General features: G+C 42.2%; 1 protein-coding gene across 1 annotated transcript in view; it reads left to right on the top strand.

Annotated features, from left to right (window-relative positions):
• The window catches only part of ZNHIT6 (zinc finger HIT-type containing 6), a 34,593-nt gene extending 18,314 nt beyond the window's left edge, over positions 1–16,279 (top strand). The window contains exons 9-10 of the mRNA XM_080603011.1: positions 9,704–9,828; positions 14,477–16,279. Coding sequence (XP_080459137.1) covers positions 9,704–9,828; positions 14,477–14,562 — 211 coding nt within the window. The 3' untranslated portion in view covers positions 14,563–16,279. The remainder of the gene's footprint in view (positions 1–9,703; positions 9,829–14,476) is intronic.
• The last annotated feature ends 6,312 nt before the right edge of the window (positions 16,280–22,591 follow it).

The raw sequence follows: 22,591 nt of genomic DNA, 5'->3' as shown, positions 1-22,591 counted from the left end.
CAAGTATCAGAGGTTCTCCTCTACTAAATGTCATTGCTTTATGGTGGTGAACGCTTATTTTGCTTCAACTGATCCAGCGCAGTTGCTTCCCAGAAGCCTGGATGATGTTAGTAATGTTGGAGCACTTCCCTGTCTCAAGATCAGCTGGCAGAAATGAGAGTTATTTCCTTGGATGACTGAGTTCTGTGCTCAAAGAGAATTTTCTTTTGTAGTCCATTGTTTTTCAGCATCTGCGGGTTAGATCACATTAGTAGGTCGCAGTAGTCACAGTAATAGATTTAGGAAGATGAAGTCAGTTCTTTTTGCTTCAGTGCATGTGTGCCAACAGACTTTTAGAAAATTGCCTTGGAATTCCAAGAGTAATATAAATGCAATGGAATCGAATCTTTTTAAATGCAAAACTTACATAGATTTGATTATTTTCTTGTTTTTGTTTATTTTTTTTTTTAAAGTCTATTATACCTGATATTTTGTCAGTGGTTGTAAGAGTATCAAATACTGCTATCTTTAAACACATCAGAGCCTCAAATATCAAGTGTCAGTGTCTTCCTTGGATCGTGTTAATTTTTCATACTGTCTTCCTAGGGCAACTCCTTCTGCATTATCATTTGTGAATAACTTCATGTGAAACCAGTACAGCTTATAGTTTTTGTTTTCTGCTTTTCATAGGTGATTTGGTTGCTTAAAAAAATCAGTGCTACCAGTGCGGTGCTCAGATCAATTTTTATCATCATATTAAGAACTCATTTCAAAAGTACTACTTCATTCATCTAGCAAAACAAAAGGCTGGAATGGGCCCTTCTCAGGCATTCTTCTTTCCCTGCATTTTCTGCAAGTGTTGAAAAGTGTGGGGTGGTTTATTTAATATTCCCTAGTCTTACTTAGGAAGCAATTTCTCTTCACATTTATGTAGTGCTTGGTATACATGAGACAGGAATTACGGATACAAATCCCTGGCTGAACTGCTGGCCTTGGCATGAGTTGGAACAGACCCCAGGCTGGCTTTAGCCTATGCCAGCAGAAGATTGACAGTAGAATTCATTACTCTTCTCGAGCTCACAGCAGCTGGCACAAAAGCAGCTCTGCCTGCTTTACAAAGGCAGGGAGTTAGCTTACAATAGTTATTCTTCACTGCACAACTCTAGTCAGGCTCTGGCTACTTCGTCCTGTTCAAGGGGAAATCAAATTTGTTCTGTAGTCTGTCTCTTAAACACAGTGCTCCTGTGTATTACTTGCTGCTGTCTTTTCCCAGAGTGCTGGGTTTTGTTTTTTATTAAAACTTGCTTTTCTTCCTGAATAGTTTGCTATGTTTTCTTATAGGTCACTTTCATCTTCCCAGGTTTGTTACTGCAGCCATTTCAGTGTCATTTTTCACTTGCTCCCTCTTTCTCTGAACATCCGTCTCCCTGCTGACAAAAGCAATGGAGAGCAACAGATTCCAGGATGTACAACTTTTACTGTAAAAAGTAGTCAGTTTTCCTTCCTTTCTACTTACGTTCTTAATCGAAGTCATCTTACACAACATAAAAGGAAAGCAGAAAACTAGTCATTGCTGACTATAAAAAGTACGTATGATGTGAATCTGTAGCATGCACAGCTAAACGTTTATGATGTCTGACTATAATTACTTGACCTTTGAGAAGATTTTTGGGATGATTCCAAAGAAAACAGAATTTGTCCATCTTACTATCTTGAGCAATCATTCATTTTTTCTTTTCCTGAAAAGAATTCCTTTATGAACCAGTATGCGCCTGTTTTTTAAAGTAACAATCCAGCGTTTTGTAACCCATGCTGAATTCTTTTGGATGAACTGTTTTATAATTAATGGTATTGCATTAGGATTTCTGGAGCGTCCCAGCTAGAGAGTCTCAGGCTGAGACATCTATTGCACAAAGATTTATTTGAAATTGCTCTCTCCGCTCCAAAATTCTGCAGTCTGTGTTGCGGCAAGTTAGATCCAGACCACTTACAGAGGAAAAATGCGTGAGTAAGTAAAGAGGTGGAGGATGAGATAACAATAAAAGTGTTAGTGTTGGCTTCACCCGAGTGGTTTGCCCTGTCTAGTCATCTGGTGGTGATCTGCAGGTACCACAGGCAGGCTTAAAGACCTTCAGAGCCTTCACGCTTTCAAAGCAAGTAGGCAGGCCCCAAATTGTGAAAGAAGGGGAAAAGTGTACACCGTAGCCTCTTTTCTGCATCATAACTGGGCTTATTAGCATGGGAGCGATGTGCCCAGCATGTGCACAAGCCGATTTTCTCTCCTCTCCTCTCTCTGAGTAAGTGTTCGTCTAGGAATGGGTTTCCAGAACCATCTCTTCTGGGGGGAAGAGAGGAACTTGCGCATACGGCTGTAACGTGTAATGTACATATGGTGTGGAAAAAGCCTTCACTGAAGTCCGTGCACTGTGCACCATGCACACCGAGGGCATACCTAAAGGCAAGAAGACAGGCCATGAAGCCCGAGAGACAACTGCAGACTGGAAAAAAGCCTGTTGAATAAACTGCCGCCCCTCGGCTAGGGGAGGGACTTGCTGAAGGTGGGTTGTAGATTGGAGGAAACATTCAAACCATTTGTCCTGATCCAGCCTAGCTTAAGTGTCGTGCTGTGAGACGTACTGAGGGTTTAATTCAGCTGTATCTACCTCGATTGCTCTTCAGTGTCTTCCAGAAAGGGAGAGAGGCCATGCCTCAGAGTACGTTCAGCTGTGCCTTGGAAGGAAGAGGCACGGTGAGGCTCTGACTTGAAGCTAGCCGAGTTTCTCAGGTATGGGGACCAGGCAGCACGGGGAGGCCGGAGTAAAACGCTTCTAGAAGCAAAGATACAAACTCATTTGTGTTTGAGAGCAGTCAAAGCGATAGAATGAACTTGGAAGCTGCAGCGCTGTGAAAAATGGCAACTCAGCCATCGGTGTTTTCACAGAGGCAGAGGAAAGGGGAACCTCTTCGTGCTCCAGTGGGAAAGGCGAGATCCTGTTATTTCCTTGTGATGCTGCCAAAGGGGAATCCCTCTGTTTTTTCGCTTTCCTGACGGAAATGAGCAAGGACTGATTGTTTCGACCCCGCCAAAGAGGGAATTGACCTTCCTGCTTGTTTGCCAAGAAAATAATTTGTTTTCTTTATTTCATAGCTTTTCCTTTTCATTGTAAAGCGTTAGTAACCCCTTAATGGAAGGTTTATTGAGCTGTGGTTTCCATGAAAAGAACTGTAAATTTGTGGATACGTTTCCAAAACTTAGTGCAGAGGGTTAGAAGTGTTCAGGCTGTCTTCATGGGAGCTAAATTGGAAAACTTGGAATTTGCTATCAAGGGATCCTAAATTACAGAAGTATCAATTCTGGTTTCTGAAGTAGTGGTTCACTAGACTAGCTCAAGTGTAATAAGAAAATTATTTCCAGTGTACAAAGGGTAATTTCTCATCAGCTTTATATTTCTGTTAATTTTGTCAGTGCACTGCTGACTTGCATTAAGTTGTCAATGAGATTTGACCTATTAGTTTTCTGAACTCGGTATATCAGAGTTTTTCATGTCCTTTGTTACTCCTTTGTAACCCCCCCCACACACACACCTCTATGACTCCTTGCAGCAATGTTTCATGGGGCACTGTAACAGAAGGACTGTAAAGCAGACCTGTGACATTTACTTTTCCTCCATGAACATGCCAGTATTTTGTTAATGGCAAAGTTACAGAACTTGACTTCCCTGGACTTCTGGGGAACCACCCACAGCTTTTGGTTGCACTAGAGATGCCACTAATATCTTTGCAGGTTTTGAAACTTCAGGAATTCGTCTTCAGTATTAAACCCACTCTCTTTCTAATAACTTTTCCCTTGTGCAATTTCATTTTCCCTTTAGGCCTTCTGGCTATCATTAACTTATTAGGCTGGTTAGCTTCTTTATCTCAGGCACGTAGCAGCAGCATACGATCGCAGAGTACCCTTTCACAGTATATCTGCACTGTACAACGTAGATTTTACAACGTAAACCTTAAGCTCTTGAGCAGTTTGTGAAGCTCCATGGCAAATTTCTGTATGTATAAAGGACTGTTGGCTGTCATGCACTTGAGCCATAGTATCTTTACTTGCTGGATTTTATTATTTCTTTTCATTATGTCTTAGGAGATGGGGAAAATATTTGCTTTCTTGAAATTCAGTATCACTGTTTCTGTATTCTTTGAACCAAATTCTTCTGAATCCAAGAAAATGACATTAGTTAGCTTCATATTTTCCTCCTGTTTGTTTTGTTGTACTTTCTCCAATAACTAAAAGATTCAGAATGGTTTGTACTTGAGTTAATCTTTAGATTGTTGTTTTGCATCCTGAGTCCTCTTACCACATCTCGCCTAATGCTCTGTCTACTCAGTTGTTGCAACAGATGCCTTATCTGTGTTATGTTGTTTGCCATCAATTGATATTTTTTTTCCGTGGTTGTCATTAAAGAACTTTTGCTGTTTTTTTTTTTTTCCCCCCTTCATGCAATTGCCTCGTTCTCAAGAGGTTTAGACAAGGACAGCCTTTGTGCTTCTGCAGTGACATACTTGTACTCTTACGTTGCTTATCTCTTCTTTCCCCAAACTGCTTTGTGTATTTGCTAGGGTGAAAGTGAACAAACCAATGAATCTTTCTGGACAGCTACTATTGTGCCTGATAATTTACGTGACGGTCAGTGTCCCTGTTATAGCTTGTCTTAATAGGGTCTTTGTGTGAAGATGGTCTGTGGTAGAGATACGGCAAGGAAAAGGAACAGTGTCGTGGTTTCCTCGTTACTCTGAAGTGGCTTTATGCGTTCGAAGCGTGTAGGTATAGTGAGGAGGTGGTGATGAAGTCTGAGATGCCTTCCCGGTGCGCTGGCGTGTCTTCCTCTGCATTGTTAGTTGTATCCCAATGGGACTGGTGGGCCAAATGCTGAAAAGAAGAGGTTGTTTGTCCTAATTTTCCTTTTTCTTTTCTGGAAAAAAAAAAAAAAAAAAAGGAAAAATGACTGTACAGTGATGGAACTTGTTGCTGAAAATGGCCATCTGATTCAAAAAGAGATTGGTCAGGCATCTGTTCTGGATGGGTGTAGGTTAAGCTATGCAGGTTTTGACAGTAGGGAGGAGAGGTTAGTGAGTGTTTGTCAAGGCAGGCTGTGGATGTCCTGCACTGGGAGAGAAACCATAAAGCAAAAGTGGAAGGAGGAGCCTAGGAAGTTTTAAAATAGTTGTGTAAACTGTATTGTAATTTTTGTATTAGAATATTAACTTAAACGTGGTCGGACCCTCCTCTCTCTTTCCTTAAGAGTGGTCAAGCAAAGCAGAGACTTCCGTGTTTTTCAGCTGCTGTTATTAATTATGTTACAAAGGAAGCATTACGGCAAGTAATTTCCTTTATTGTTTTCTTTTTTTTAAGGACTCTGACTTTTTGTTTATTGTATTTCTGTAATTCTTTTTCACGCATAAGGACTAACAAAATTCACTGTGTTCCAGATTTTTAGAATGTCAAAATTCTGGTGAGAAAGTTAAATATTAAAAGTCTGCGTTGTTTTGGTACATTGTGTTTACTTTCTGCCATATAAGCCTCCTTTCATATCTATTCAAGAGTGCATTTCACTACTTCCATGTTCACCAAATCATAACCACACGACGAGGTTATTCACCACTTAGGAATGAAAGTCCATCTGTTAGTTATTATCTTTGCTATGCTGCAGCTCTTCACAAGGAGTGCTTGGGAGAGCCTTTAAATGCTGTACCCAGTCTTTGCTCTCTTCTGGGGAAACGCAGATAGCTGGAAAATGCTGCCTGCCTTACTTGGGGGATGTGGGGGAGAAATCCTCCTGCCCATAACTTAGCAGAAGTTTGAGTGTGGATTTTAAGATTAGGCCCGAAATAGATACCATGATTTATTGTATCTGAATTATGCCAACTGGATACCTAGATGTTTCCACTGAGTTCTAGGAAGAAAAAATGTCTTTGTTTAAAATATGAGTAAAAGCTTTAATTTATGTCTCTCACAGGAAAACTATGAACATCATTACACAAGCATGCATCTTACTAATATTTGCAGTTTTAGATTGGGAAAACTTTTTTGTTCTTTTCTTCCAGTAGCTAGAAGACTAAATGAGAGAAGTAACATGGTTACAACTTATCTTTAATTCCAGATTGCAGATTTTTCTTTATTATTAAAATCAAAGTTCCTGTCGATGACATTCAGGAAAACCTGATCAGCAGGGAATTTCCTGCTGTCTGAATTTGTGGAGACAAGTTACACCACTGCGATGACAGCCGTAGGCTCCATCTGAGGGAGGTTGTTGTGATGCAGTGACCTAATGGAGCATTCCTGCGGGGGGAGACAGATTAGGAGGCCGAATTTTTGAATTCCTGGAAGGTAGCAGAATAACTATAGATAGTGAAACTGGCCTTTGCAGATACTCACAGATGCTATCAGAAGTGCAGAGCCATGTGCATTTCAGCATTTCTGAAAGGTAACAAAGCAATTCATAGGGTAAATGTAAAAGATTATATGGGAACTGATGTGGGATTGCTGAATCTTGTTAAATTTTCTCAATTGTCTCAATTTTTGTAGGCTTTTAAACTGCCTGCTGGCAGGCAAATTCTGTTTAATTTTTGTCCTTTAAAAAGCAGTTATTGTTATTTCATCCCGGCTAAAACCAAAAGCTGTTGTGTGCCAAGAGTGTCTCTTTGTGGTCCTTATAAATGGAATCTTCTTATTAAGAAGAAATCCAGGCCCATTTCTTGCTTCATGACATGGGCGTAAAGCCCTGCCTGGGGCAAGATAACAATCTGGAAAATGTATTAGGCGGCGGGTGTAGGATGAGGAGACTGAGGGAATGTATGGAAGGGGCAGTAAATAGAAGTAAATACCATAGAGGAAGGAAGATTCAGAGGGAAAAGCGCAATGAGAAGTCCTGCCGAGTGTAGGAAATGGGAAGCTGAATGAGGCAAGGAGGGACAGCAACGTGTGTTCAGTACCAGAACAGGACAGCTTCTCTGCAGCAGGATGCTTAACGACAACTTAAAAAAGAAAACCTCCGTGTCTTATTTGTGTCTTTCCAAATGTGCAGTTCGGGGTTGTGATGCATCACATCAAGGTTTGAACTTGAACAGCACGCTGAAGGAAGGGCTTGAAAAAAGGTGCAGCCAGCCATAGGTTCTTGCCGAGCAGGCTAGGCGATGCTAGTGATACAGGAGAAGTAGGTAACGTGATGGTAAAGGGGTCTCTGCTCCGAGCTCTCACCACACCATCCCCAGCCGTGGTGACACCGCTTCCCTGCAGCTCCTCGTGGTGCTGAGCAGTCACAAGACTTGTAAGAAGCCATTCCATTTTTTAGGATTCATGCTTTTTGGTTTTTCTTCAAATAGGTCTACCCTTTTCATAAGTAAAATCTGAGACGGGGGTGGATTTGGGTTTCTAGAAATGTTGTACAGGGCGGTTGTCTTTTGGCCAGAGGCCTGTGCTGCTCTCCCCACTGGTGTACAGCTGTGTTCTGCTTCTGGGGTACAAGTGGGAAGGTTTTTCTCATGACAAAGTCCTTTAGAGAGAACCTGAAGTCAGCCTTGCTCTGCGAGCCATCCTGTATTTGACTGAAATTGAATGACAAGTATTAGTTTTCTTTTCAGATCTTTAAACATACACAGTCGAGGAAAAGATTGACAGGTGGATTAGCAGAAAACCTCAACTTGTGCTTGTATATTGAGTAAGGAGTGTGGTAGACTAAGGTCTTTTGGATAGAATAGGCACTAACAGCACTAAAGTTAGAAAAAGAGAGGCTTTAAGCTGCTTTGTTATATTCTCCCTGAAGTTTACAGACCAGATTATGAACTAAACTTTGGGGTTTTTTCTCTGTCATTGTCAAACGGTACCATTTACTAAACACAGAAAAAAAGATAAAGCTCTGACTGTAATGATCTAACACTCCAGTAATTTACTATCATAAAATAGTTTTAAGTACAAATGTTTTATCTTATGCCAAGCTGGACGCTAGAGATGTTTTGTCTAAAACATGAGATAATGGAAAGTGTATTGTGGCATGTGAATTAGTTTAGCCTCTTGGTGGTAAACGTTTGCTTAACCAGAAAAGAATGTGTTGAGGTCCTTGCCAAAGGAAAGGTATCGCCATGCTTTGCATTTAGAGTACTGTAAATAAAGCAGTAAATATGTTTCTGTTCATGTGTGTTAATCCCCGAGTTATGAATGCATTCATTCAATGAGAAATGTAATATACTGTTATCCCTTCTAAAGGGTTTCAGAAAGAACAGGTCATAATTACTTTGGGTTAAGAGAAACTTGAAACCAAATATTTTCATGATGATTGAAGTCGAATATGAGAGAGAAATAGTTTTTGCTCAAACTAAGTTTCCCTTAAATCCCAAGAACTCAAATCCTGCTTTGCCTTCAATATTCTTCTTGTCTGCTGACTCCTCTGATGTACTGTTCCTAATCGTACATTGCTGAAAATCATAAAGTGTACATTTCCTTCACCCCTCCGGGGTTGTTTTGTGGTGGGTTTTTTTGGCAAAAGAAAGTCCAAGTGCATAATATGTAAATGCTCAGAGAAGGCGGAGCAGCTGTGCGAAATACTCCCCTTATTGCCCACAGTGTATTTTGGTTTTGAACTTCCTTTGGCTTTAGCTGATACAGTAGCTTAGTGGTGATTTTATAATCCTGATTACAGAAAGAATTGCATAACTCAGATTGCAGTGTAATACTATCAGAGCATGTGGTGCATGCTGTGGTTGTATCAAGTGAAAGCAGCAGGGTTTCTCTCGTAGAGGGCTTTGAAACACCCTTCCGTTCCCCAAAATCCCACGTGCAGGTTTCTGATGGGAGAGGACATTACAGTTTTAGGATATCATTGTAGATTAGGAGGAGATGCTCAGTTTACCTTTTACTTGTATGACGTTACATGGCTGCGTAACCGGCCTCAGCCTGTGGGGTGAAGGGGAGGGAGCCCTTCTGTGGGAAGGGGCTGCGCGTCGAGCCGCGTGCCTCGTAGCACACACACATGCAGCCTTCGCTGTACAGGGGTTCCTGGAGATGGTGCTGTAAGCAGGGCTTCTCTTGGCCGTAAACAGGGATCTTGTACCACCTTCTAGAAATGCTTGCTTATGGTTGTCTGTTCTGGGTATCCGAGTCCTACAAAAACGGAGCTCTAAGCACTTCCAAGGTGCCTTTGCTTTTATAGTTGGTCAGCCACGCTTTTTATGTCATCTTTCCAATACTTGAGTGACAATTCGTAAGAAAACATGATAAGGTGCACTACTAGGCATGTAAATTAAATCTGTAATATTAGAGGCCATAAGCGTGAAAAATAACAAATGTATACATTTACTATGCATATACTAAGAGTGATTGGAAAAAACAAGTAGGACATTGTCTTATTTTCAGTTTAGAATCTGATTTTGGTAAATATATCCATATGTCCATTTCTGATTTTGGTGAACATATTCATTAACAGCTCTGAAAACATTTTGGCCTGTAATGAAACTTTAATTCCATTCTCCTCTTGTTCTTAAGCTTAGATGTTAGGAGGGTTTAAAAAGATGTAGTTGGATAATAAGGCCAGATATGTAATTTGAATCATAAGAGAGTTCTTCTAAACATGATATCATCAGAAAATCCTGTGAACTGCAAGAAAGCTTTTTTTAGAAAGTGTACGTTATGTCCTTGGTAGTATTAAAACCCAAAATAAACTTTCCTGTTATTTTTAAGGTACAATGAACTGGATGCCAGTAGAAGCCTCCTAGAAAATTTGAAAAACAAAGTAATAATTGAGTACCCAACGTTATTTGTTGTCTTAAAAAAATTGAAGAATGACATGGTGGTTCTTGGCCAAGGTAAGCATATATTTATTTCCTGTAATTCTATACTTAGATATTTTAGTTGAATAAACAATAATCAAGGATACACCCATTATTGGTGCCAGGAATGCACAGTATATTTCCGTCAGACTCTAGAAGATTGATATCAAACTGTTGTGAATGCTGTCTTAAATCTTATGGTTGATGTCTCACTTCAGTGTTACTGTACGTATTTGTCCTAACGTTGTTTACTGGTGCTTCATCTGTTTTTGTATGGTTTTAGCCACTAAGGTAAAACAATCCTTCAGACTCGTGCTAAATTTTGTACCTAGCAGATGGACAGAGTTGTTTGTTTCTAAAAAATCAAGCTGTCAGAGGAAGATTAATTGTAAGCCTGCTACAGAAAAGGGAAGCTTTGTCCATGATTTCCCAGCATAACTCCTAAAATTGGTCAAATAATTATGAATTATATGATGGTTATTAGAAATTGTAATGGCGAAGTAGCTTTTTGGGTGGGTTAAAAGCACTGTTGTCTTTTTGGAAAGTACCATCTTTCTCAATAATATAAAGGCTTCACTTTCTGTATTTCTGCTTTTCCATATAAAAGCTTTGCTTTCTGCAGCTGCTGATAGAGGGAGCCAGTTCCTTGTCCCTTAGTCCTCAGCTAGTAACTTTAGTTGTCAAAGAACATACTTTTCAGTGATGGGCCCATCTGTTATTTTTACAGATTTCCAAGGAAAAGCTTTGAAATAAGTTTGCTGTGGCTATTTCCTTGCAGCAACTGAATCATGGCTCTGTATGTATATAATTAAACTGAGTAAATATGAGACTAAGAATATCATACCAGCGATAGCACACCTCCCTGGGTCTCTGATGTTCTGGCTAGATTTCACTAAGTGATCCACTGGAGCAATCTGCTGTCAAGGAACCGTATGCGGACATTTCTTGTGCTATCTGTATATTGCAGGAGAGGGGGACACCACGCCAGGGGATAAGATCCAAGTCTTGTCTGAGCAACTGGATCTCCTGATGTTCACCCTGGGAGTACGTGCAGATGTGCTGCAGGACAAAGACATGAGATACCTTTAGTTTGTCCATCGTTTCTTGGTCAGGGTCCCTTGCCTTTCAGTTGTCAGCCCTGCCCCTATGATTTAGATGTCAGGAGGGAATTACAACTGGTTGACTCAAACTCCATCTCAATAGCATGGTCGTCATTACCGCCTCCTGAGCTGGTAGGGAGGCTGTCCTTCGAAGGGTGTAGTTTCAAATAAGTTGTCTGAACAACCGTATTTCGAGGTCAGGCTGCTGCAGCGACAGGCAGGCTCTGCAGGACCGCAGGGCGGAGGGGCGAGGGAAAGGGAGCTGATAGCAGCTGGAAGTGCCGATAGCTGGCGCAGGGCAGTGCAAGCGTGTGTCCTCAAGACAGTGACCTTCCTCTGCTGCAGGCATCATTCAGTTAGCCGTCATCCCTGAGGCTGGTATTCGGGGAACACTGGCAGCTATTGCAGCTTTGGGGAACCATTGATTTTCTTAATCTTTGGTAACTGTTTCTAGAGATTCCATAAAAATCAGGTGCATAACTCCTTGTTGAGGTGTCTTGTTTGTGACAGCAAAATTTTATAGCTAACGGCAAAAATAACAGGATATAACAGAGGGAAGGAAAGAGAAATGCTATACAGCATTTCTTCGCACTTAAAGGGAGGTGGGAGGTAAGAGGGGTGAAGCCAGTTTATAATCAGGTGATCTTTTTAAGAGTCTTATGCAGCTGTCTCCAACAAATTGTCTGGAAGCAAACTGAAGACACAGTAACTGAAATAAAACATGTTATAGTTACATATATAATAGCTGCAAATTCTTCATACTGTGCTTGTCTAAATATTCCCAATACATTAAAATGCAAAGTCGGGATACTTGTATAATGTAGGGATTAATGTCTCTTCATTGGGAGACATGTAAGTTTTGATTTGGCCATAGCTCCTCATGTCCAAAATACTCTTCAGTGCCAGTTCATATTACTTGCGTAAGAGTAGGAGCATTCATTTACATTCTTGTGCTTTCACAAGTGTGAAGTACGTCGTTCGTGTTGAAGTAGCACAGTCCTTTCCTCCCTTACTTAATACTTGCTGTAAGATAATTTTGGAAAGTAAATAAAAAGCCAACTATTTCAATAGGTTTATATACTGAAAAGAAGAAAAAAAAAGCCTTTTCAGTCTTCCCAATCTTTTTTTTTTCTTTCCTTTTATTACATTTTTTGTCTTTTTTCGCTCTAAAGCTTTAGGGTTTGAATTGTGAAGGATATTACTTTACTAACAGGCCAACAAAAATTGGACATCTGAAAGCTGACTTCACGAAACCAATTATATTTCTGGTACTTTTAGTCAAGTAGTAATAGGTACTTCTAAATGAATAGGAAAAGAATGAATCGTGACCTGCAAAACATTGCAAATTGTATACTTTTATAAAGTCTGTATCGTAGGAACATTAAAGATGTTGAGTGTGTATTTGTAAGCTTTCCCACTTTACTTTTGTGTTTCTTAGGACCTTATGTATGGAGGCCAAGCATTGAACATTTTCATTGCTCTCTCGACTGCGTATTTAGGCATTTAGCATAGACTGGGCTTTGCAAACAAGCATATTATTTTCTGGTGTTGAATTCCAGTCCTCCAGATTGTTTCAGGAAAAGCATGCTCAGAACTTAAAAATAGGAGGGCCTTTTGGTGCTGTTACTCCACGTGAAGACAAAAAATCGCTTTTGTAGAAGTGTGTCACAATCATCAAACTCTTCGTTTGTGTACTGTAAAGAGCCTTACAGAAGAAAGGAGAAACAAACACTACTTAGCTTGCTTTACCAGTTACGTTCACAGGTAACTGCTAAGAGTGGGAGTCGTGGGTTCACCTCCAGCATGGCCAGGGAGAAGTACACTGTAAGGAGAGAGGAGCGTTAGCCCACTTGTCTCCCCAGAAGTCACCTTACTGCTGCAGCATTTGGCATGTTCCTTGCGGTCCAGCTTCTTCACCGAGTACGCCACTCACCCCCACAACACAAGTTATTACCCTGAAAGACTGGGGAAGAGCTAGAGCTGGACACCTGCTGAGAGAGGCTGCTAGAAGTTAGTGAGGACAAAGCCTGTTTGTCCTGTCCTCATTCTCAGAAATGGCTGAAGTATTTTGGCTGAAACTTCCAAAAAGGTTCTAATGAAGGAAGGTAACCAGCACTGAACAATTTAGACCAGGAGTTTAATTTTTACGTTATCAGTAAACTGTGGACAGCTTTATGGTGAGAGGGACTGGACAATCTTAATTTATAGGCAGCGCCATTATGACCATAAAAATATGTTCTTTTTGAGTGAAGACAATCTCTAATACCTGTAAAACAAAACTTTAAACTAGAGCTAACATTTGTCTGCTGATCTTCATGGCGAGCCAGGAGATGGCCGCATTCTTTTACGGGATGTTTTGATGCTTGACTTGCTTACAGCAAAAAATACAGGTGCTCTGATTTCAGCAGGCAGGGTCAGTCATGGCTGAAGATAGTAGGGGATTATAGAAGTTTTCACAGGACTTAGAGGCAAAAACAATCCTTACTTTGTGCATTACTCGGTACATATCTGGCATATAAATGTTAATTGATTATACACTAGATTTAATATAGACAAAATGTGACCTCTGGTGTTTCTGGGTGAAATCCTTCTATTTTCTTGAACAAATTCCATTGAAACAGTACAGGTGCACACTGTGTCCTGTGTACTACCAGATGTAGAACTGAGCTTGACAAGACAGTAGCTATGCTTCATCAGCTCCCTTCTGGTAGTGTTTCTTTAATGAAGCATCTGACACTAAATGCTCAAAATCTTCTTTAAATTCATGGTCGGATCAAACACTGAAAATACCAATGAGAGCGGTGTGTGAATCATGTGCCTGCTTCGCTGTAGTTTATTTTTGTGCAGCTCGAGTGCCACCGACCAGCGGCATTTGGTGACCTCACCACGAGGTGACAGGGGTCGGTGCTTGTTAAGGAGGGAGTCTCAGGATGTATGGCTGAAGACCAGTTTGGGAAATGAGTAGCTTCATGATGTGATCGCAACAGAATGCAGCAGCCTGTCCTAAAGCACATGTTACTGTGAAGCTTTAGCCTCCCCAGCCTTAGCTCATGGATTCATGCAGCTTGACACCATCTTTGGGATGTGGGAATATGTGGAAGGAGCACATGTGCCGCATCTTAATTTTCCGTTCAGAATTTCTCAATAGCTCCCTGTCTTAACTGAAATGCTAACAGCACACTGCTAATGACCTGTAATTCACTGCAGTTGTAATACATGTATGTAGCAACCCAGAAAACAGCATTTAAAACAAACCAAGAGAACAATTTGGATGAAGATGAAGAGCTTTGTGTGGAATAAATATTCTGCTTACCTACCTGACCAAGAGACCAAGATTTAAAAGCTAAAAGAAATCCTAAACATTGTCTTGCTTTGTCCTTCGACAACAAAGTACTATGCAGGGCTGTATCCTACATTATGAGACTTGTTACTTGCTAGGAAATAACTGTCCTCAAGGAAACTGTGATGAAAAGGAAAAGAAGATTCAAAACACTACTTCTGTTTGAGCAAGCTGGAAAAGGGGGAAACGACATTGCTGAGACTAACTGCTTGTTGTTTTGTTTGTTTGTGTCCTTCACTCTCAGATGCCAGCGAATCTGCAGAGGATTCGGACAGTGAAAGTTCGTCACTTTCATCTGAGGAAGAAGGGGAAATTCGGGAGAGCTCATGACAGTTCTTTGTGAGAAGAGGGTGGGATGAGCCTTTTATATATATATATTTTTTTTAATTTAATTAAATCTTTTTTACACAACAGATTTCTCCGAGGTTCGGTTTGGCTTGCTTCACTAAAGGCAGCATTTCCAAGCTGCCTCCCTAACTTTGGATTTAGTAATGCATGTTTAGGTATGTAAATAAAGAGATGGGGAATTAATGGTTCAAGAAAAATCTGACGTTATTGCACAGCACCCTTTTATCCATTATCTTTACTGAACAGAGTAACCCAGATTCAAAGTTTCCAAGTTCATTTCAACAATATATTTTTCCTTTTATCCTAACATCTCAATGTCTGATTTGTCTGAGCGTAAATATCACATATTTGCATTTATCAATGGATATGAGCCATCGTGCTTCAACTTACTGAAAAAAATCTGGTGTTTCATTAGATCAGTTTTCTTTTAGGGTATTTCTTTGTCATGTTGAGCTGCTGCACGTGATCTTTACTTTTGGTTTTAATTTTCTTTAAGTTTTCTGACTTTAATTTTTGGTGGCATTTTGGATGTCTAGCACAGTATCTTTTTCTTGTTTGGTTGTATCTTGCTTAATATATCAAGCAAGGACCAAGTTGAGCCATGTTTTGTGCGTGGCATGTTTAATCTTCTACCCTGATCTTCTAAATTAGCATCGGTTTAAAAAATGAATAGAAGTACATACATGGAGTGTCACTAATGCTAACGTACTGATCTTCTAAACAGTGCTGATGTTGTGCATCTAGTAATCCTGTGTTGTTGCTTTACCTACTGAAGCCAGGTACTGAAAATGTTTACTGGAATATCAACTGAACTTAACTACCTAAAAGCAAATAAAGACAAAACAGAAGAATCCTGTACTGTAACATCTACTGACGACAGCAATCTGTCACTAACCGCCGATAGAGGATTCCACGATCCCCGAGCACTTGTCGCGGTGTCTGGTTCAAGCCCCTCGTGCCCGCGGGGCCGGCTGGAGGAGGCAGGTGGGTGGGTGAGCCCCTCGGCGCCCTCGCAGCGCAAGTCTCGGGAGTCAGTCCAGGCATCTGGGATTAGTTTGCGGCGGGGGTTGTGGTTCACCTAAGGTCTAGCTGCAAGTCAGCGTTTGTAAAATCCTAAGCACGTGGTTACCCAGCTCAGTAAACAGCTCTGCCAGCTCCTTGTTGCCCTGCTCTGTCTGCTGCTGGAGATTATCACCTTTGTGACCAAGGCCGGCGGCACGGGATGCGCGCTGGTCAGCCACTCGAGTGCAGAGCTTGATGTTTTGACCACAAACTCCCGTGAAGATGGTTTGTTGGTCACAAGTGTTCTTCCTGCCAGGGCTGACATAATAGACAGAAAGATAACACAAAGCAGTGAAGTTGCCTGTTGAGGTCACACGAGGCTGTGACAGCAGTGAAGGGCTCAGGCTTTCAGGCGCTCGATCCAGACTTCAGGGCGCCAGCTTGTCCGCTCCTGGCCAGCCATACTGCTTGGAAAGGATTTCTGAGATGTTCAAGGTTGTAGAAGTTATTTTTTCACACTTTTGCAAACAAATTGTCATTAATAAATTGTTTGCTGCAACATCCAGCTAATGAAGTTTGGAAAGAGCATCAGACCTTGGTAGTCGCATGCTGCTTCTCCTCACGGTGATTCTGTGTGCCTTCTCCTTCATCTGTTTTACAATCTGTAATAAAACAGGGAATTCTTTGCTCTTGCCTGTCAGTAGCCACCTGTGCTCTATTTTCTTTTTTAATCATTGTTGGTCCTCTGCCCACCTCCTGTTTCAATGTTTGTTTTCTTAACCCTCTTTAAAGGAGCGCGGTTCCTAGCTATAGGTGTTGCTTTCATATTTTTTCAGTTCAGTGACAGTGAATAAGCTTTTCCTAATCAGTGATTACTGCATGCTCACTTGGTAGTCGCAAATTACTTTAAACCAGCCTTGAACCCATTCATATTAACACCTATAGAAGAGCAGAACAGCAAAACTGCCACAGTTCATTTGCCAAGAAGTGTTTCATCTGGAGTAAAAGCGTGGTAGTTCTGCCCCGAGTCAGAGCGTGCAGTGGAAATGAGAGTGCCGCAGATATTAACGCTGCTCTGCATGTGTGTGTGGTTCGGCTTTGGCTGAGGAACACGCATTTGTAATCAATGGGATTTGCATTACTTTCCTGCGCTCTTGGAGGCTTTCATTAATTGACTGAGTGTTTCCCTGCATTGTGTTTTCTTGTAGAAATCTAATTTAAGCTCTCTTGGGAGTCAAAACACAGCCCTAATTTGTTTTTAGATGAAGATGCTGTTAAATCTACCCTTCGGATGTAAATCTGTTCCTACCTTAAAGAGGGTTCTAAAAAATTTGAAAGGTTATTCCTGTAGTGGTTACCAGAAAGGAGATTTACCAAACAAAGCTGTGAGCATAGTTCAGATTTCAGACAAACTGAGAGTAAAAGGCCTTGTTAGTAGGTGTGTTTGCCATTCATTCCCAGGTTGCTGTCTAGTGGGTTTTATTCAGCGTTGGTAATGGGCACACTGGTTTGAGCAGTGGCAATTCATTGAATGCGAGCCAAGGTGGAATTCAACTATTTAGCTTGGCAAAGCTTGTTGAATATTTTGTATGTAAAAATGAATTAAAGTGATGGTCTTGGGCTAACAGCACAGTCTTACTGATGACAGCTGGCTAGTGCAGGTCCTGCAACAGGCATCACTGGTAACAGTGCTGAGGTTACGGACCTAGTCACAGCTGATGCACTCTTTGGCTGTTAGTACTTTCACAGGCAGTTAGGAGAAGTTCTTAATTCCTCTGAGTGACTTAACGCAGAATGAACATCTCGTATCGTAAAAACTGAAGAAAGAAAATACATCTTACAAAGCCATATTCTTAAATTTCTGGTCAAGCGCAGAGGATGCCTGGAAGACTTCAGTCCAGTCCATTCTGAAAACATCCTCTCGTAATCGCGTTGTATTGGCATCCCAATATAGGCCGCTGACTTGATTCAGTGCAGATGATGCCTGTGAATGAGAAACCCGTGCTGTTGTTTTAATCTTCATCATTCAGCACCAGCTTGCGTTGAGTGCTTGATTTTATGCCTACTATGCTTACTCATTTGTTTTTCTCTATAAACTAGTTGTCACAGAAGGAACAAGCTCTGTGTGTAGCGTTGTTACAGCACTTCTTTTAATGTTTAGACTGTTCAGGTTTCAAACCCTGAACTCTCACAGCATGCTTGAACTGAAGGACCAGCAGCTTACAAAGCAAAGAGTAGAGGCTCTTGTACTGAATGAACGTGCTAGTAAAAAAAAAAAAAAAAAAAGTAATGAAGTCATCCTTTTCACAAACTAAGGGACAAAAATAGAGCCTAGCTAAGAGCATAGCAATAGCTGAGAGCTGGGCTTGAGTCAGTCCTAGGAGAGAACTTGGTTCCTTTCCTTTTTTGTACAGCTTCCTGGGGTGGATGAGGCATAAGCTAGGGAACTGTCATGGGTAAACAACTCCCTGTCAGTATGACAGCGAGGTTTTGAATGAACACATCTGAATGCTAGGCTGTACCGTATTTACTCCACTTTAGGGATTGTTGATTTGTAGAGGAAAAGGGGATCATGCCGCAAACAGAGTTGCTGCCCTAGCTCTTAGAGGCAGTCCGGACTAGCGAGCTAACCAAGAGCTGCTACTCCAGTAAAGCAGGGCGGATTTACTTCGCGTTAGGAGTAAACCTGCTCACAGTGCAGAACACCCTCTCTAGACAAAAAAAGTGCAGAAATGTCCAGGCTTAGTGCCGATAGGAAGCCCAACCTCTGCACTGAGCGTGGGGACAGCTGTGGTTCGGACCCTGCCCTGCCAGCTAGGGCTGTTCTCTGTTGACATCTGTAGGAGCTGGGAGTGCATCACACCTTGTCAGAGCAGGCTCTCAAGGAGTAAATATACAGCTGTGATGATGTAACGTCAGGCCCTGTTTGGTCACAAACATCTCGTTCTGCTTTCTCAAGTCCCACACACTTTTCCTGAAAACATTTATTCTTCCTCCCTCCAAAGAAAAAATATCTTGAATTTGTGTTTATGTTGTTGCTATGACATTCAGTTAAACTGTATGCAGATGCAGGTTCTCTTAATGAGAGGGGGAAAAAAAACACAACTGTGTACTTCAGCGAACAAAGATTACCCTGTGTTTGTATTAGGATGTTGCTATGGCAGTGCATATGGTTTTATTTGGTGGAAATTTGTGGTGAGATGGAAGGAAGTCACATGTATGCGGGACAAACAAGAAATGGCAGCAAAACCAACTCCAAATAAATACTGAAACTGAAAGGGGAGTTGCAGATGACATGTAAAACCAGGAAAAGACAGGGATAGTTGTTTTGCTGCCCACCTCTGTGAACTGACAACAGAACCGTGCTCGTGCCGTGTCCTGCCTGTCTCGCCGACCCCTCGGACAGCAGCGTAGCTGTAATGATGCTTTTACTGCCTGAGCTTCTTGCCCTGCTTGGCTCTGCACGCTGTGACATATTTTGTTGTTGTTGTTTGGGAAGCAGAATTCCACTGCCTTGGCCTGATTTCCCCACCACTAGCTTTTCCAGCCTATCCTAATGTAGTGGGCTTTTTGGCAGGAAAATTAACACTGATAAAATGTAGAAATCCACTAGTGCCTTGCCTACCTTTGGGGCAAAGGGAAGTCTTTCTGGACTTGCTGCCTCCTGCTTGTGATAGAAACGGGAGATTTTTCTTTAACTGGCACAGGAGTCCTCATATTTGTCTCGTCCTTTTGCATTAGGCTGCTTTTTGCATCAGTTGCATCAGTACAGCTGTTGGTGGGGTTGCGTGACAAATCAGAGCAAGTTAAAAATAACCTGCCCAAGAAACAGGGATAGAAGTGAGGGAGGAGAGTGAGTCCTGGTTTAGAGAACAAATTGCCACACTGCGCTGGGAGCTGGCTGGTTCCGGCGTGATCCCAGCTTGCGGAGAAAGCAAAAGTGTTTTGAAAATCACATTGCCACTTTCTTCCTGGCATCCCATTTCAGCCACAAAGAGGAGGAAGAAATGACTGTGAAAGCTGCCTGTTGCTTCTGCTTTCAGCTGTGCTTGGGCATCCATGTTGGTTTTAATGGGATTGTTTCACCGCAGCACAAGTAAAACCTACTCTCTTATTTTACGTCCTCATAAACAACTTGCAGATTTTATAGCTGTGCTATCTTAATGTCTGACTATGTTAGATTTTATGAGCCAATTTAGATCTAACCCGTTTGGTTTGAGATGCTCAAGAAGCTCGGTAGCTTTGGAGAATCAGCTGCTTAGAGTCCGCAGATCCACAGGTATCTTTTTGGCCTGCTGTCGGACAGTGCTCTCAGAACATGACTGGCCTGGCCTGCCGACTTCAACTGGTGTGTATAGCGGAGTCTCGTCACTCCTCTTACTAAAACTCCAGCTGCATTCGGCATGAGGTTGTCAGTGCCTATATCCTAGCCAGATTTCCATCTGCACAAACCTATGCACCCTACCTTTACAAGTCTTCCTTCTGGCCAGTAAACGAAAAGCTCGTGTAACGTTTCGTCCTGGATGGTTGCTGCATTCCATCTGGTAAGTGGCTGTACTTAGGACAGATAAAGTTGCTTATGTGAGTGGTGCCTTGGGGTCTTCCAGGATGTTCTCCAATATAAATTGTGTATGTGGACATTTTTTGGAGGGGGTGTGGGGAGGTCATAGCGTACTGGATGCCATCTGTTCAGTTTCTCGGTGTTTGGTCTCTACAGGATAATACAGATAGGTGCTCGTTGCATCGCCTTGTTGCCTGGATCTGTATTTTTTGCATACCAAGTCTCACTGCAGTTCCGTGCACTTCAGTTGTTTGTGACCTGAAGTGCATTTATAGGTACCTCCAAAGCGAGCTGTATTTGCTGCTTTCTCCGTGGCCCCTCTGTGTTTCTATGTGCTGCTTTGTACGTGGGCATGTTACATGGAGAAAACAAATTGAAGGTCAAAACAAGGACATGCCTTCATGAAAAACGGGCTTGAGGCAGAGCAGCAGGTAAAACCACAGACCCAGCGTTCCCTCGCTGCACGTGCAGAGATCCACCAGTTACACAGGAGACAAGTTGTGTGCGGCTTCCCAGCCGGAGCAGGGCGCTGGGCCTGCTTGCCAGAAGGTGCCCACTGGCGGTCCCGCAGCCTGGTGGGCCCTGCTTTGCTGGGGCTCCCCCGTAGCTTTTGTTTTGTTTCTTGTGATGCAGCACTTGAGGAAACATAAACTTTGTCTTCACGGCGTTGCCTACATTGGTAGGGAAGATTTTATGTGCGCCCCTGATACCGCAGTGGCTACCTCCACCAGGCACTTGTAAATAACTGCGCTGAGTACAACAAGAGGCATTTCTTCAGGCCTACAGCTGTAGTTTGACGAGCGTTCCTTTCGGCGGCAGCAGCAGCTGCAGCAAACTGCCCCGTGCCACGCTTCCCATCCCCGGGTAACCCCACCGCTGGCAGCCCCTCCGCTGCTCGTTGCAGGGGTGCGCGGCAGACGGAGCACCCCACAAACGCACTGCCACAGACACGGGCGGGCAGCAGCAGCCCCTCTGCTGTGCGAGGACTCTTGAAGAAGAATGTTGGTATTTTAGTTTTCCACCCAGAGATAGAATAACAGTTATGATCGTTTACCTTACCTGTGGGCCCTCCTGGTTGCACTTAAAGGAAGCCGTGTTTTTATCATTGATATTTTCATGCCTAGTATCTGGGGTTCTTTTTCTGCTGGAACAACAGGGACATAAAGATTTCAAAGCAAGCACAAAGGCAAGACGTGATGCTGACTCCTTTTACAGTATTGTGGGGTTTAGTAGTTTTGCCATGCAATTGTGAAATGTAGCAAGTGAGAAGAGAACAGCGTGGTTGATGCTCGGTTGGTGTGAAGTCCCAGCTCTGGAAGATTAGCAGTTCATTCTCGTGGGGTTCATTTCGCCTCTTTATGACAGGGTAATTTTATTTAGTATATTTTGCTCTCATGTTTGCATGTTCTGCTCCTGCAGCCCTTATGCTCCCACCAGTACTTTTTTTAGTGAGCAAAGATCACAGACCCACCCCTCTTCTTGATGAGACATGGAAAGCCCAAAGTGCAGGCTGTAAAAACTAGGACCTGTGTGGAACCACGCTTCGGACAGAAGTTGGAAGGGCCGTTTTTGCTTGGGTGCCGTGTGCGCGTTCAGACTTACTCTGTGGATATAGTGTAGTTATGCCTACGTGTAATTTTTAGGAGAGCTGAGTTAGGTTACTTTAAAGTGGGTGTCATTCAGGTGTAGTTGAAAGTGGAGGTGGCCAAGAACGAGCAGGCAGCTCCGCTGTGTCTGTGAACCGCGTGTTCCTACTCTCCGTGCAGTAACCCGACATGCAGACCCGGTGATTCCTCGTTGAGAGGTTGATGTAATGAAGTGTTCGGTGCTAGATGTAAGTCAAAACCAAACAAAAGCGCTTCATTGCGTTTTACACTTTTACTGTCAACAAATATTGTACAGACAAGTTTAGGTACAGCTAAGACTGGTGGCCAGGTGGTAAATTCCAAAACAGCTGAAGTTTTGAATGCCTTCGGGGAGAGAACTTGACTGAGCAGAAGAGAGACAGCTGTAATTTGTCAGGCAAAGCATTAGGTGCCAGAGATGAGCTTCTGAGATATTTGGCCATCTATTTTATTGAAATATTTATGTCTAATCAAATGAAAAGTGAACTCTTAACCACTTGCGTGTCAAACCGCATGGTGGTGGATGACAGTACTACCAGCCTAAAACCCCACAATCGGTCTCTGCTTTTTCTGAGAAGTACTTTTCTCACTCAAGACTACAGGAAGGCTTCTTGGCAGAGAACTAACTGGTGATGATGAGGAGAAAAAAATGTGGTGCAGGTTTCCTTTCAGCCTTATCTGTAGTGCAGCTTTATACTAACCAGCATAGTACAAATGTTTCGTGCAGCTTTCTCAGTTCCTCCTCTAGGTCATTTTTTAAATGCCATTTTCTTAACGCATGCCAGCTAGCTATCTTAGGGCTCCCTGGGTTTGCTAAATGTCA

The sequence above is a fragment of the Anser brachyrhynchus genome, assembly GCF_964034855.1.
Source record: "Anser brachyrhynchus genome assembly, chromosome: 8".
Classification (NCBI taxonomy): Eukaryota; Metazoa; Chordata; class Aves; order Anseriformes; family Anatidae; genus Anser; species Anser brachyrhynchus.
Note: the sequence above shows the minus strand (reverse complement) of the source record. Positions and strands in the feature narration are given on the sequence as shown.